Source organism: Solanum pennellii, chromosome 3 (genome assembly GCF_001406875.1).
Source record: "Solanum pennellii chromosome 3, SPENNV200".
In the NCBI taxonomy this organism is placed as follows: Eukaryota; Viridiplantae; Streptophyta; class Magnoliopsida; order Solanales; family Solanaceae; genus Solanum; species Solanum pennellii.
The window spans coordinates 1,120,520-1,136,894 of NC_028639.1; the positions used below are offsets into that span (position 1 = coordinate 1,120,520).

The 16,375-nt window shown below is 33.8% G+C and overlaps 2 protein-coding genes across 3 annotated transcripts; both read left to right on the top strand.

Moving 5' to 3' along the window:
• Positions 1-395: 395 nt before the first annotated feature.
• Positions 396-2,967, top strand: LOC107012218 (stem-specific protein TSJT1-like). Its single transcript, XM_015211995.2, has 4 exons — positions 396-670; positions 1,467-1,707; positions 1,945-2,065; positions 2,501-2,967. Exons 1-4 carry the CDS (start codon positions 459-461, stop codon positions 2,686-2,688), a joined length of 762 nt encoding a protein of 253 aa, XP_015067481.1. The 5' UTR covers positions 396-458; the 3' UTR covers positions 2,689-2,967.
• Positions 2,968-6,588: 3,621 nt separating this feature from the next.
• On the top strand, positions 6,589-16,209 carry LOC107012400 (cold-responsive protein kinase 1-like). Of its 2 annotated transcripts, XM_027915403.1 has the most exons (7): positions 6,589-6,805; positions 8,953-9,111; positions 11,646-11,758; positions 12,142-12,352; positions 12,427-12,664; positions 13,545-13,692; positions 15,441-16,209. In XM_027915403.1, the coding sequence occupies exons 2-7, from the start codon at positions 9,036-9,038 to the stop codon at positions 15,765-15,767; spliced, it is 1,113 nt and encodes a 370-aa protein (XP_027771204.1). In that variant the 5' UTR covers positions 6,589-6,805; positions 8,953-9,035; the 3' UTR covers positions 15,768-16,209. The 2 variants fall into 2 exon arrangements, with proteins under 2 accessions (XP_027771204.1, XP_027771205.1); XM_027915404.1 differs by lacking the exons at positions 6,589-6,805; positions 8,953-9,111 and having other exon boundaries at positions 12,129-12,352.
• Positions 16,210-16,375: the final 166 nt, after the last annotated feature.

The following is a 16,375-nucleotide window of genomic DNA, read 5'->3' on the forward strand; positions in this document are numbered from 1 at the left end:
TTAATGATGATCAATTCCATGTATTTGCCACATACTCAATAAATTATTAAACAAATTTCCTTATTCTTCTCTAACTATAATAAATTCGTTAAATTATTTTCGATAGATCCGCAACATGCTCCCGAACAATAACCATTCAGAAATTATAGTTATCCTAAATTCAAGCATCGTTTGGTAATAAAATCTTCTTTTTTTAAATCACCTTTCCTAAAAAAAAATTTTTTTAAAAATAAATAAATATCAAATGGTCTACATGCAACATTTTTTAATAAAATTATAAAAACTTACCCTCAATTTCAAGATTCTTATTGGATAACTCTGACATTTTGTCTCCTCTTATCTAAATCTTATCTAATTTTTTTTCTCTATAAATACTCTTAACAAATCACCAAACATTTCATAATCAATTCTCTCTACTAATTCACTCAAATTTGTGTATTTTTTATTAAGAAAAAAAAATGTTGGCAATATTCAAAAATGGTGTTGTTGATCCACCAAAGGAGTTACAAAGTCCAGCTTCATTACAAGCATCAATTAAAGCTGCAAATCCTGAAGAAACTATGAAGAATTTTTTATCTGCAAATCAAAATAATGGATTTTCTATTGGATTTATGAATAAGGCTTTTTTGGCATATTCTAATCCTTCAACTTCATACAATACTTTGTCAAGGTATTATTAATCTATCCTTTTTTTTTTGTTCTTTCTTAAATTTTGAATTTGAATGGAGATGTTAGTGAATAAAATGAAAACTCGTATTTTCTTCGGACTCTACTTGTAAAATTTTAATAGGGCGAGGTAGGACAATTCAAAATCTAAATTGCGATAATAGGGATAGCAATGGGGTGGGATATGAATGTTAATAATGATGGTGTCAGGAATTTTACAAGGGTAAAAATGGAATATAAATGTTAATAATGAACTTCAGAATTTTATGAGGGCAAAAATGGGATATAAAAGTTAATAATGATATGGAGTCGGGAATTTCACTAGGGTAAAAATGAAATATAAATGTTATTAATGATGAAATCCAGAATTTTACGAGGGTAAAAATGGATATAAATGTTAATAATGATGGAGTTCAAAATTTTACGAGGGTAAAAATTTTACGAGGGTAAAAATGGGATATAAATATTAATAATGGAGTCATGAGTTTTACGAGGGTAAAAATGGCATATAAATAGTAATAATGACGGAGTTCAGAATTTTACGAGGGTAAATATTAATAATGGAGTCAGAAATTTTACCGAGAGTAAAATAGGAAAATATGATATTACTAGTTAGATTTGAAAATACAATCCCGTTGATTCAAAGCATCTGAAATCATTGGGCTACAATAGTGTCATGTTTTGGACTATTCAATTTAATTAATGTATCATTTGACTTGTATATACGATTTTTTTTTTATACCAATGATGTATATTGTTTTTTTTTTAAATGATACAAAATTATTGATTTTTTTTTGTAGGTTGTTTTGTGGTGTGAATGACATATATTGTATTTTCTTGGGCAATTTAAGCAACTTGTGTGCTTTAAACAAGCATTATGGGCTTTCAAAGTGTGCAAATGAGGCCATGCTTGTAAGTGAGGCCTATCGGACCCTACGTGATAGAGGCCCATACCCGGCCCATCAAGTCCTCAAGGAACTTGAAGGTAGCTTTGGTTTTGTCATCTATGATCACAAGGCTGATACAGTATTTGTTGCCCTTGTAAGTATATATAACGATACCGTTTAAGTTATATACATCGTCAACTATTCTAAAATATCATGGGTGCGTGTTAGATTCTTCAAAAGTAGGTCATTTTTAATGAGTGTGACGATGTTTTTGAGGAGTTCGAACAGTATATTTCAAAAGTAGGTTGTTTTTAATGAGTGTGACGACATTTCTGAAGAGTTCGAATAGTATTTTTTGTATTTGTTACTAATTATTGAATGTTGTGTATAGGGTGGTGATGAAAAAGTAAAGCTCTTTTGGGGTATAGCATTTGATGGATCTGTGATGATATCTGATAATGTGGATCACATTAAAGCAAGTTGTATCAAATCATTTGCTCCATTCCCAAGTGGTATGTATATCAAAACTTGAAAATTCTTGCCCTATTTTATTTTCGAATTCCATACATTAGTAAAAGTCTAGTGCATCATATGAACGATAAATATAACAATTAAAATCACACAAATGCTTTGGTCATGTGTGGATACAAACACGTGATGTGTGAATTAACCACTTGCTATATGTTTGAATTCAGATATGAACAAAGCGTGATATTTAAGTCGATTAGGAAAGTAAAGGAGCATGTCCATGTAATTGTTAGGTGCTAGGGCAAATTCAAGATTTGAAATTTGTATGTCTCAACAACGATATCGAGTTTATGTAGGAGGAGAAATACGTTACCTTAACATATATACATGATATACACAAAGTTGTTGAGTCCTCGTGAACTCATAAATTACACGTAGATTCGCCTCTAATCTCGAGTACGATTGATGTGTTTTTATAGGGTGCATGTACCATAGTGAAACAGGATTGAAGAGTTTTGAACATCCAAGTTACAAGATGAAAGCAATGCCAAGAGTTGATAGTGAAGGTTCAATGTGTGGAGCTTATTTCAAGGTTGATGTTTACTCAAAAGTGAATAGCATGCCAAGAGTTGGAAGTTCAGCAAATTGGGCAACTTGGGGCCAATAGACGTAGATTTTGATCGTTCGAGATCTTTAGTCTTTTTATTTTGAAATCGATAAAAAAAATAAGATTTTATTTAACTATTGTTTATGTTTTATTTTGAAATTGTATTTCAGTTACTTTTAATCTTCTACAAGGATCTCAGCTTTGTAAATTGATATGAGATTCCTATAGGGGATTTTTTTTTTGTTTCTTATTTCTTTTATTTAGTATGTTTCGAGTAGGAAAAATTAATGTGCAAATACTTGGCTTTCTTATATGGGATTATTTGCTCATCTATTTCTATTTTGTGTTGTTTTTAATTTTTTGTCATTAGTAATTAATAACTATTTCGTTTGATAAAATTTATATTTTTATATTATAATCTTTTATAAGTTATGTCTATACATAATTTTAGATTTGAAATCAATTATATGGATAAAGAGAATAAATAATGATCAACCCATTTTCATTTAAAAGATAAATAATGTGATTTTGTCATATACTATTCTCTTGTGACTATAAGTTGGAAAAATTACTTAAATATACACCTTTATTTTTTATAATTTTCATTATTCCCTACTATTTTAAAATATCTCCAAAATCCCTTCTTTTCCTTCTAAATTCCATTGTTCTAGATACATTAAGTTTCACATTCAAGCACACGTTTCTATTCCTAATTTCACTCCCTTAATCCCTCCCTATTTCACTCCCTTTAACCTCTTCCTATTTTCACTCCCTCAATTTTTACTTCCTTCATTTTTTTAATTTTCAGATTTATTCTCTCTCCATAAGATTTTTCAAGAACCAAGTAAGTTTTCGCTTCACAATTTTTTCGAAGAACTACCAGATCTCCTCCCTTTCCACAATTACAAAATATATAAGGAAAAAGTGAAAGAGATGATGTATCCTCATTGCTCCTTGCAACATCATCGTTTCCAGGGATCCTCTTTTGCTGATGAAATCATTTTCCATTGTTGACAGTGAGACAAAGATACAGAAGTTGGTATAGAGCAAAGATAAAAGTGTAGGGGGATTTCTTGGTCATTTGTTTCTTTTTGCTTTCAACAGATCAATTGTTGATTTTTTTTTCTATTTTTGTAGTTCATCCTTTATAATACATATGATTTCATATTTAATGTATCTAGTTGATTTTGTTTCTTAAACTAATGTATAATGCCTTCGTTGATTTTCAATGTAACTAGATGTGTATCATATAATACATATGCTTTGACACATGAACTAGATGTGTATCATATGATTTCCTATGTATCAAGGGTTTTTTAAATTTTTTATCATGTATCAGTGATTAATTTCAATAAATGCGCCATCAAGTGTGCTTGCTGATACATTTTGAATCAGTGTGTATAGTGTTTTAGATGATGCATTGATACATGAATTTGTTGTGTATCATAATATTTTCTATGTATCATGAGGTTTTGAAAATTGTTATAATGTATCATTAACTAAGTTTAATAACTGCGTCATCAACTGTGCTTGATGATACATATAGAATCAGTGTGTACAGTGTTTAGTCGATGCACTGATACATGTATTAGATATGTAACACATGTTATAATGTTTAGTCAATGCACTGATACATCAATATCCAACTCGGCTGCAATTGCTGCTTTGAGATTAGAAAACGAAATTGAATCTCCAACAACGATTCCGTCGATTTTGTAACTTTCATACTGCAATTCGTCTTGAAAAATCCACAGTAACAATAATAAAATTACTGCAGTTCGAAATTTAACAGATTGTTCATAAAAAATATATTCAAAATAGATGATATAATCTTTGATTTTCAAAATTTGAAATTAATATCCAATTACGTGCTGATTTAATGCTGATTAATGATCATTTACCGTAAATTAAGCTGTTTTAGTTAACAAGATTAAATGTACCATTTTTTCCCCATTTTTTTCTTAACAGTTTAAACTTACCATGTATCATTTACCATGTATCACTAGTGTCTAAAGTATCACGGCACAACAATTTTAAGGGATTTTTAGTAAATACTAAATTTGTCGGGACAGAGTGTAATTATTGAATTACACTGTGGGATTCCTTAAATTTTTACTTATAAGTTTTAAACATATAATAAAAATCTTAGCTAATTTATTAAATACGTTGGGATATTTTAGCAATGTCTTATACGGGTCGTTTTAGATTTCTAATAAAAATATCCATCAAGTGTAAATCAGAAATTTAAGAAAATATTTATTACCATTATCCTCTATATTTTTTACAAATCTCCAAAATCTCTCATTTTCGCGCATCAAATTAGTGTATATCACGCATCAGTTTAGTATATCATGTATAAAATGTAATGTATCTTACACAACAATCTAATATATCAATGCTTATATTATTGTATTCGTTTGAGAGATTTCTATAATGGGAAACTTTCACATATAACCACTTAAAAATAATTAATTACTCTCTATAACTATAGTTTGATAATTACAAGTTGTAGTTACATGTTATTTGGAGGAGAGAGGAGAGCGAGACTGGGAGAGAGAGGAGAGAGGCGAGAGAGAGAGGGGAAAAAGAGTGGGAAAAGGTGAATTGTATATGTATATTGGTTAGATAATTGTATATTATACATATGTGATTGTATATAGGGCAAGAGAGATTGGGAGAGGGAGGAGAGGCGCGACTGGGAGAGAGAGGAGAGAGGCGAGCGAGATCGAGAGAAGGCAGAGAATGGGAGAGAGGTGAATTATATATGTATATAATTGTGTATAACTATATATTATACATATACATTTGTATAAATGGCAAGCGAGATCGGGAGAGGGAGGAGAGAGGCGAGTGAAATTGAGAGAGGGAGGAGAGAGGCGAGCGAGAGAGGGCAGAGAGTGGGAGAGAGGTGAATTGTATATGTATATAGGCTAAAAAATTGTATATTATACATATTTATTTGTATATCGTGACGAATTATACATATACAAACATGACTAATTATACAAACTTGAAGTCAACTCACGTAATTAATGTATAATGTTAGTCGCGAGCGGTAATTATAGCAAACTATAGCTATGATGAGTAATTAAATAGTATAAGTTTACTTATCCGCGTAATTTTTTCTTCTATAATTATAAAGTTTTAATGAATAAATTATAATTTTACGCGTATATAATTTTTATAATTTGCCAATTAAATTATACTTGTAAGATTTTTTGTGAAAAGAAATTAATGTCAGAATTTTTGGCTCATACTTTGCGAAATTTTGTGGTACACACAAGCACCAAATGTTCATTTCCCTATGGTGATTATGTCCCAATCATAATTTTCTATATCATTATATTTGCACAAATATAAATATCCCACGTTGTCATTTGGATTTTGTCTTTTATCTCAAAAATTCTTAACCAAGAAAAAGGGAATACCGTATTTTGACTTAACTTCAAATTATATTTATGTTCTTATATGAATTGAAATTTAAACTTGTATAAAGTAAAATAAATAGACATACATATAGATATTCTACATGTCATTTTTGTCCTACGTGTATTGTGTCATGTATATTTATTCAAATTTTTACATGTTTAAGCGTCTACTTGTGCATATCCAAAACTAAAAGACATAAATATAAAATAAGATCGGACACACTTATTATGCCAAAAATAAGTTTATTACCTAGCTTTGCTATTCTAATTTTGTAGATTGATAACATTACATTTCATCATATAAATATTTTTTTTCTAATTCATATCTCTTCACTCACTCGTAATAAGAAGTTTTTAATCCGAATCATCAATAAAAGATATTTTACTAAAATTAATATATTTTTTTGTCATATAATATTTAAATTTAATCGGATCTTAATACGAGATGATCGCTTGGGTGAATGGATGGGTGGGGGTGAGAAAATTCCAAAAGGTTGTTGAGAAAAACAGCGTTTTGACAGTGTGTCAAAAGCAGTACGAGAGGTGCACCATCCATCGCTATCAAAGCTCTACACATGAACAAATGAAAATGCTGCACAAGTCGTCTTCTTCTTCTTCATCATCTATCATTTCTTCCACAACGACGTCGTTTTTCACTGTCAAATCGCGCATAGTTTTCCACATTTCTTCATATTCACGGCTCTCCGAAGTTCAAACTCAGTTTTCTGTGTTCTCATCAAAAAGTGAAGGTACGTAACAGTTTTTATCTCTCTAAATTAATGTCTAAGATTTGGATTTAGCTAAACAGTTTGATTTGCTGAATTTCAGTGTTTTTTTTTGTTGCTTCGGTTGAAAATTGTTGGCTAGATTGACATCAACAGAACAATTGACTGATAATTGTTCATTTTTCGAAGCTTCAAACACTAGTTTGAGGATTTGAATTGAGCTAGATACTATTTAATTACCTGATTTTCGTGTTTTTTTTTGTTGCTCCGGTTGAAAATTAGTGGCTAGGTTGACATCAACAGAATATTTGACTCATAATTGTTCTTTTTTCGAAGCTCTAAAAACATTATGTTTGAGGATTTGAAATGAGCTAGCTACAATTTGATCTACTGATTTTGGTGGACATTTTGTTTTTTCTCTATCTGTATTAAGTACTGACAATTTAGGATTTGGATTTAGCTAAACTAGAATTTGATTTCCTGGTTTTAGTGTTTTTTCTTGCTCCTGTTAAAAATTGCTGGCCAGGTTGAAAACAATGGAATAATTGACTCGAGTGCAATTCTAAACTCATAATTGTTGGTCGCTATGTTTGAGGATTTGAATCGAGGTGGCTACAATTTGATTTTCTGGTTTTTGGAAGATATTTTGTTTTTGTTTTTGCTAAAAATTGCTGGCCATGTTGATCACAGTGCAGAACTTAATTATGTTTTAAGTAATTAAGCAGCAAAAGTTGCTAGTCATGCTGATGAGTAGTATAGAGATTAATTAAGTTTGAAGTGATTAAAGCTGAATATGAGATGTAGGAGTTTGAAGTGATTAAAGCTGAATATGAGATGGAGGTTTTATTTTAGAGCCGTAAAAATATGACACTTGGGCCTAACTCAACCCCAAAAATTTTATGAGTAGAGGATTTTCTCAAGTCCATATAAGCAGACCACCAGCTCATTTCCCAACCAACATGGGACTTTAACCCAGAACAAGAGCAAATTGGAAAACAGTGATATCATTGGTCAGAACGGGAGCCTTAGCGCAACTGGAAAATCTGCTTTCATGTGTCTGGAAGGTCACGGTTTTGAGATGTGGAAACAACTTCTTGTGGAAATGTAGGATAAGGTTGGGAACAAGACCCTTGTGATCCAGCCCTTCCCCAGACCATGCATAGCAGGAGCTTAGTGCATTGGCCTACCTTTTTTTTTTTTTTTTGATATCATTGGTCAAGAATTTTTATTTTTGGTACGTTAGCTTAGCATACAACAAAATACCCACTGTAATCCCACAAATGGTGTCCAGAGAGCATAGGATGTATGTATAGCTTACCCCTACCTTTGTGGGACAGAGTGGTTGTTCCTAATAGACCATCGACTCAAAAGAAATGTTGTCGAAGAAGGATTGCAAGAGTATGTTAGCTTAGAATACTTAAAATTTTAAAATATGCACGTGCTCACTATTTTTAGATGGGAAAAGCTTAAATATGTTACATTTTGCTGAGTTTTTTTAGGGTTTAAAACTGTATTTACTTGTATTATATCGTTTTAGATGGAATATAACCCACCAAATGACTCAAGTACAGTCTCCTCTCTGCTTTAATTCTTTAATTACCTCAATACATCAAAATCATCAGCTTTCTTTGCACTTAAATTACTGTTCTACTTTTAAAAATGCTTTCAGAAATATAAGTTTGATGCCGCTTGAATGTACTTATATTGGTCTTGCTGATTTGGATGATTTTTCAATTCACATGGATTTTGGAGTAAATTGATATGTATATAAATTTGTAGGATGTAATACATATATGTATAGTAGTTTATGAATATATTTGTTTTTATGCAATTTCTTTCTTTTTGGATACGGAGAATGTTGAATTTTAGCTAATTGTTTCCTTCGTACGTAATCAAAAGAAACTTAATACATTAACTGTGGAATGCCTAAATTTCCAATAGTCGACATTAGCTGTAGGCCATATATTTGGTAATGAAATGTGTTTCTTTTAAAATTGGTGTGATACATCAATCCTAAACTAGTTGGTGTTAGTTATATAGTTCCTCGATATCCATTTTGCTCCATTTGGTCCTGTTTATTCCACTTCTCATTTTTTCAAAGAAAGAAGAAGAAGAGAATGATAACTTGTCTTTTGATATCTCACAACTGTGAATATTTTCACTTGTCACAGAAAAATTGAGGATGGTTAACATGTAATTCTAATGTCAAGAGGCACTATGGTCAAGTAAGGAACCTACTAAAGTATAGATTGAAATGAATTGCAGCTGCTTTGGTGCCTCAACTCAGCGGCAGAAAAAGGGTGTTGATCTTGTTCATCAAGATACTGCAGGTTGGTGCATAATTGAATCTTGGATATTAGCTGATCAGTTGTGTTCTCAGTAGACTGAAACTTTTAGTTGTTTGATGAATTTGTCACAACTTTATATTGCCTTCAGTGTTAACCCTTATATTCCTCTATAGCTTGTTGATCTGCATGTGGCATTTTTGTTTTATCATGATGGTCGTGGTACTCTGTAGCTGTAAATCTCTCCAATTCGCTTTCTCTCTTTCCTTATCTAGTTATCTGATTATCGCTTAGACTGCTGTAATCACGGGGCTTATGCATAAATGCACTCAAGATTATTTGGTTGTCTTCTCCTTGCTCTTTTATTTGTCCCTCTCTGAATATCTTTGAGCTGCCTTTACATATTTTGCAATTCTGAAACTTCTTACATCCATGATGCGAGTTCTTTAACACTTCCAGCTCACTAATCAGTAGTCATTGCTTATTTCAAACTAATTGACGTGCTTTCTGTAATTTATGCACCAACTTAAACAAGTTCATGAGGGACATCTTAACACTCCCGTGCATGCCTAGACCTCAACTGGAGCGTGAACATTTCTAGTTGGGGGCCCATAATGGGTGAATAACAAATTGGGATGAGCCCGACTCTGATACCATGTAAAGATACGACACTTGGGCCTAACTCAACCTCAAAAAGCTAGCTCATGAGGGGAGGTTTGTCCAAGTCCATATAAGGAGACCAAATTCCCATCCCTCTACCGATGTGGGACATCTTAACAATGAGTTAACTTTTTGGAGTTGAGTTTGGTCCAAGGCCCATTTCTAATCGTGGTATCTGTGACAAATCCATCTTTATTCTTGGTATAACCCGGTATTGGACCCCCATATGATGTTGTCTATACTCCAGGTGATAGGCCCCTGGGCGGGGTGGGGGGAGGGGATGTTGAGTTTTTCCATGTCTGTTGTGGTTTTGGTCTCCTTATATTTTTCTAGGTGAATCCTCACCTCCTGATCTAGCTTTTTGTATTTGAGTTGGGTCGAAATCCATTTCTTATCCGTAACAAATGGAGCGGTTAGTACACTAAAAGAAACCTATTTATTTTTCAGTTGTTTGTGAATCATTGGAAATAAAACCTTCTCTATGTTTGCCCCTCGGGATTGTGGCTTAGTGGTAAGAGTGTCGTGACTGACGTTTGGGTTAGATGCACATCACGAGTTCGAATTCTGCTGCAAACAAGAACATGGTATTTAAGTGAAAGTTAGAGGATCGTGTCCATTATTTACCGAGTTTCAAACTGTATATGCCAGCTGGCCCTCAGAGTTTTCATGGTTATATTAAAGATAACATTTTCTATGTCTACAAAATATGCTACAACCATGTAAAAATGGACACTTTGCTATTTGCCCAAGAGAAGTGAAGCAGACTGACAGATTATTTAGATAGAAATAAATTAAAAGATAACATATTATAAGCAGACATATTTAGATAGAAATAAATTAAAAGATAACATATTATAACCAGACATAGTAAATCTAGTAATATAAGTATGCAAGTTAGTTACTTCAGATGTGAACTGCTAATTTTGTTGAAGAAAGAAGAAGGCATTTCTAAGAGAGGTATATCTACAGAAGGTAAATGCCTCTGCTTGAAAAACAAATGCCTGTATGGAGAATGGCCTTTCGGGTTGCTTTGAGTTTCTTACGAGGCTGGTCACACGTAAAAACAAAGTGGCTCCAAGAACCTCAAATATGGATGAAGAATGAGGAGCTGGTTTGGAAATCTGTAATTAGGAGCAAATCTAATATAATACTAGTGTATATATGTAAGCTATATAGATGATGACATGTTCCAGAAGCAGTAGACATTTTGATCTTGATCCAAGGGGTCAAATTGTACTTTGCCTTTGATTCCAAATGTAAAGAAAAAGGTCCATCAATCAATCACACCTCAATCTGATTAGTTGGGGTTGACTATGTGACCAATCTGTACAGTATTTAGAAAATTCATATTATAATTAGACTGTTTTTACGTTGGCCGTCAAGTGATTGCACCCTTCTCCGTTATCCAGCTTGGACAAGGTATGCTTTGCAAAGCTCACATAAAAGCACTTGCTCCAGAATCTGGGAAAATGGAAATTCTCTTACACTAACTAATGTGGTAGGTGTAATCATCGAATAGTATCACAAGGAGCGAGAAGAAGAACTTCGAGTATTCCACTAACAGATATCTGTCTCAGATCATCTTATAAATGGTGATAATAAAAGGATTGGTCAAGTAGCATCAGTATTACTTATTTTGATTTTAAAAAAAGGTTTACTGTACCAAGTGATGTGTAAAAAGTAATACAGAGGCCATGTATCAATTCTCACAGTTAAAGGATGAAAAAGTTCCATCTAGTGGTTGTTTCCGGGGCCACCATGAAAATTTGGTGAAGATGCAATGTCTTACACTCTATTCTTGGTCAAAAATTTGATGCCTTACATTTGTTGCTTAAGATATACTTCTATCCATCTCTTATCTTCAACAACTGTAATCTTTAACTTCTTTTTCATGGACACACTAATATTTTTTCTTTCAGGCTGCTCCACTGCAAAGACAAAGAATATTTCATACAGTGAATTACGAAGAGCAACCAACAACTTCCATCAAAGTAATAAAATAGGGCGAGGAGGTTTTGGAATAGTATACAAGGTTCAACTCTATTCTATAAATACTTCTCCTCATTTAGATGCCTGAGCTTTATTGCATGGACAACTTCCATTTGCATGCGACTCACATGGTGCTATTCACAGAATTACGTTGCCAAAACCTTTAGATGTTTATCTGCAGTTCTCCAAAATTTTGTATTCCAAACTTGTTACTTACGATGTGATTAGCTTTTCATATTTTCTGCCTCTTAAAGAATGTTGTTTCAGAAACATTTTAGGTCCTGCAGCTGCCAGTGTCAGTTCATGGTTTTTGCATATACATAATATGACATCAAGACTTTTAGGGAGCAAAGTCCTTGGACTTAATTATTATGGTGCATTGTCATGTTTGCTGAATGATGATTCAACTTTAGTGCAATTTTGTAGGGAACTCTAAGAAATGGAATGGAAGTTGCTGTGAAGACGCTTTCTGCTGAATCGAGACAGGGGTTGCGTGAATTTTTGACAGAGATTGAGACTATATCAGATATTAGACACCCCAATCTGGTTGAGTTGATTGGATACTGTCTTGATGGACATAACCGGATCTTAGTCTATGAATATTTAGAAAATAAGAGCCTTGATCGAGCACTGTTTGGTAAATTTGCTTGGAATCAAAGAAGTACTTCACCATCTCTGAATCGGGTACTGAAAATGGTGCTTGCTTTGCAGGTTCTAGTACAAGTAATGTCAAATTAGACTGGGAAACAAGGGCTGCTATTTGCTTGGGTACCGCTACTGGTCTTGCTTTCCTACATGAAGAATTAGTGCCACATATAGTGCACAGGGACATCAAAGCTAGTAATATTCTACTTGACAAGGATTATAAACCAAAAATTGGAGATTTTGGACTGGCAAAGCTTTTTCCAGATAATATCACTCACATCACCACACAGATAAAAGGAACCACGTATGTCTTCTGAATTTCGTGCTGAAGCTTCAATGTTTTCCGTGGCTATACTTGATATCACCATTCATCCATGAGTTCGGTGAGCGTGAGTGTTGATTATTTAGAGGTTGGGTATCGTTATAAATCTTCTATATACACCTTTTAAACAAGTAGAAGGTACTTTTACACCAGGTGTGTTTAGAACGAAGGAAAATATTTTCCATGGAAAACTCTCTTTGAAGATAAGTGATTTTCTTATTTATTTTTTGGTGTTTGGTAAGTATGCAGAAAATACTCTCATAGCATTTATAATTTAATGTGGGCAAACACTATGTGAGTGGGGTTGGTGGAGGTTGGGGGCTATTGGTGGTCGGGGTGGAATGGTTGTGTTAAGAGGATGGGAAGGAGTGGTAAGTCAATTAGGAAAATTGTTTTCCCTACCCATTAGAGTAGTCATTTTTCTCATTTCTAAATAACTTGTTTTACTAGATAATATATTTTCTAAACATTTTGACCAACCAAACATGGGAAAATTGGGAAGTGTCTTGCCATATCTATATTGATTTTTTTTTCTTTTAACTGTCTTATCTGAACTGTGTTTACTCATATTTTACCTCTTCCGGTGGTCAAAAAGCAAGAACAAATGTTCCTCATAGCACCTTGCCACCCCTTACCTGATATATATGTGTATTGGTCGTATGAATCCACCGTCTTTCCCCTATTCTTGTATGGATATTGTGTCAACTAAGAAATGTTCTGGATTCTATAATCTGCCTCGAACTACTGAAGTTCTGAATGTTTGGTGTTAGAGTACCCAGGTCTCCTGCTTTAATTTTGAAATAGTGCCATGGGGTAACTGAAAGTAGTAACTTACTTCAATATCTTTTTCTTTTCCGAACAGTGGCTATCTGGCACCTGAATATGTAAGGGGCCGTCAATTAACATCCAAGGCTGATGTTTACAGTTTTGGGGTCCTATTACTTGAAACAGTAAGTGGTAGGAGTAGTGGCAGTGGTACATGGCAAGGGCAGAAGTTACTCCTAGAATCGGTGGGTATAATTTTCAAATTACGTAATTTCTTTCTAGATATGCATTCTGTTTCTCAATAACATCAATAGTCTATAGCATGATTTGTTTACTTGTATTTGCTACTATTATTTTCATATGAAAATTGCTAGGCATGTCAAGATGTGATTCCATAGATAATAGGGGTGAATCTATCCATGATAAGTACATATTAATCAGAAAATTAGATCTGTCTCAATGTCAAACTAATTTAGATGGTTATCGATATTGAATTACCCATCATGCTCTATTTGGGGGACAATAAATAAATCGTCTTGTAAAAATCTCCAATTAGCGAGTGTATGATTAATCTTTTACTCCTCCTAGAGTTGTGTGAAGTTAACAGTTGTTGGAGTTTTACCAAAATCAATACGGTTTTAGCTATAACAGAAGATGTTTGGAAGCAAAGGATCTACATAGACAAATACCAACTAGGCTGAATTAAGGTTTAGTCACTGTTATTACACGTATATTAGGTTTCTTGTATTAAAATTACTCTTAACATTAGGTCCATCGTTTACCAGTGGTCTTTTTAGTCTTCGGTCTCGTTAGAGGTTTGTCCATTAGAGTAGGAATAGCTGTGAGATTTAGAGAACCTCTAATTTACAAGTAGTGGAATGAAATGAGCACAAGTAGAGTGGAATGGAAATGGATAATTCATACACTTGACTTTAAGGCATAGTTGTTTGGAGTCTCGAATAAAAATGTGTGCTTGATGAGATTTAGATTCAGAGTGACAAAAAAAAAAAACACGAACAAGACAATTTGAACCTGCTTCACCAATTTGGGATGAAGACACCAAGAGTGCAAACTGAAAATGCTGTTACAAAGTTGAGCTGATACAACAAGGTATTCATTAGTAAAAATGCTACTTACAGCTATAGGAGATTGTGCCGACTATCAAGGATTCATGCTGTTCCGGGACGGAGGATCTAAATCCCAATTGTCCAAGTTGTTGTACCAAATAGGTGCTGTGTCTTCATGTGATTGTTCAGAAATGTGGTCTTTATTTCATTCTTGAATTTTGGTTTTGGGGGGTGAGTGGGTGCGTCGTCAAGGAAGGCTACAAAGAGGCATTTCTAAAGTTGGTTTTTCTTGTATGAATTTCTATGTGGTCTTACTTTCATTCTTGGATTTTGGTTTAGGGGGGTGAGTGGGTGTGTCGTCAAGGAAGGCTACATAGAGGCGTTTCTGAAGTTAATATTCTTGTATGAATTTCTATCTGTTTACTTCTAGATGTCCTCCCTTTGATTCGCTTATACTGCTATAGTATAATAATTTGAACCACTCACATCATAGTAGTAGTGTAAAGGCCGTAAGCGGGGAGGTAGCCATATAGTCGTCTTCACGATCATCTACCAGTCATACAGATAGACAAAGAGTAAGCAGCAACAGCAACAACATACCCAGTGTAGTCCCACACAAGTAGGGTCTGTAGAGGGTGGAGCATACACAAACCTTACCCCTACCTCAAAGTTAGAGAGGTTGTTTTCGATGGACACTCAACTCAAGGTAGACGAAGAGTAAGCTACACCAAGAAATGTGAGAATACACTGCTATGTAGTGGTTTTGCTAGTTGAATCTTGCAGTTTTCAGGCTAAATAGTGACTAAACTTTTTGTCTTCTCGCGAATTTATGTATCTGCTCCTGGAGATACAGTATCTGACGTTCTTCTAACTGCCAAAGGTTTTTGTTATCTAATGAAAAGTCAAATTACAATTTACTGAATCAGGCATGGGAGTTCTACGAAGAGGGAAAGCTGTTAGAGTTGGTCGATCCAGAAATGGGCGATTTTCCAGAAAAACAAGTCCTCAAGTACATTAAGGTAGCTCTCTTTTGCACACAAGAAAAGGCAAATCGAAGACCAATGATGAGCCAGGTTCTTGACATGCTCACAAGAAACATCAAGCTCAACGAGAAAGAACTCACACCACCAGGATTTTTCCAAGATTCGGCTGGTTTTAGCAGCACACAACTAAAACTGAAGTCATCCGAAAGCAGCACAAGTCATCAAATGAGTTCTGTGCCCCTTACAATCACTCAGGTGACACCTAGATAATCAATTACTCTTTTGTGAATGGCAATTGAATTTATTTAGGAAGAAATTATTATTACCCCGCGGGGGTTTGTTCAGTGATAAGGATGCAACACGTGATATGTGGATTAAGTGCACTTCATGAGTATGATCGTGCAGTAAATGAAGTCTAGTATTTAAGTCGGAAAGAGGATATATGGAAGGTCCATACACCCCCGAGTTTCGAATGTGTGCTCCAACTAGAGTTGTGGCAGAAGCCATAGGAAATTCTTTGGTATCAATAAAAGAAATTATTTCACTAAATGATACTCCATTTTTCTTTCTGATTATTTGGTTTTGTCCTTAAAATGATTCCGTGTTTTAATCAATCTAAGCAGTCTCTTCTCTTGTATGCATAGAATGAGCAGACAAGTCAAATTGTATAATCTTTATTTTTAAAATTTATTTTACTTCTTCTTTCCCTTCAGTCTAGAGTCAAACGCCCTCTCTACGTGGTAAGGTCTGCATACGCTACCCTCCTCAGACCCCATTTATGGGATTACAATGGGTATGTCGTTATTTTACTTTCTTTTCTGATGTATTTCTCGTCTTCGTATGTGATACTACTTCTCATTGCACCAAGTGGTTTGTGC

Excerpts from the sequence above, each read along its gene's own strand:
- LOC107012218 (XM_015211995.2), top strand. The coding sequence starts at position 459 with ATGTTGGCAATATTCAAAAATGGTGTTGTTGATCCACCAAAGGAGTTA. Across the intron at positions 671-1,466 it reads TCATACAATACTTTGTCAAG|GTTGTTTTGTGGTGTGAATG; the intron begins GTATTATTAATC and ends TTTTTTTTGTAG. Across the intron at positions 2,066-2,500 it reads ATTTGCTCCATTCCCAAGTG|GGTGCATGTACCATAGTGAA; the intron begins GTATGTATATCA and ends GTGTTTTTATAG.
- LOC107012400 (XM_027915403.1), top strand. The coding sequence starts at position 9,036 with ATGAATTGCAGCTGCTTTGGTGCCTCAACTCAGCGGCAGAAAAAGGGT. Across the intron at positions 12,353-12,426 it reads CCTTGATCGAGCACTGTTTG|GTTCTAGTACAAGTAATGTC; the intron begins GTAAATTTGCTT and ends CTTGCTTTGCAG. Across the intron at positions 13,693-15,440 it reads AGAAGTTACTCCTAGAATCG|GCATGGGAGTTCTACGAAGA; the intron begins GTGGGTATAATT and ends TTACTGAATCAG.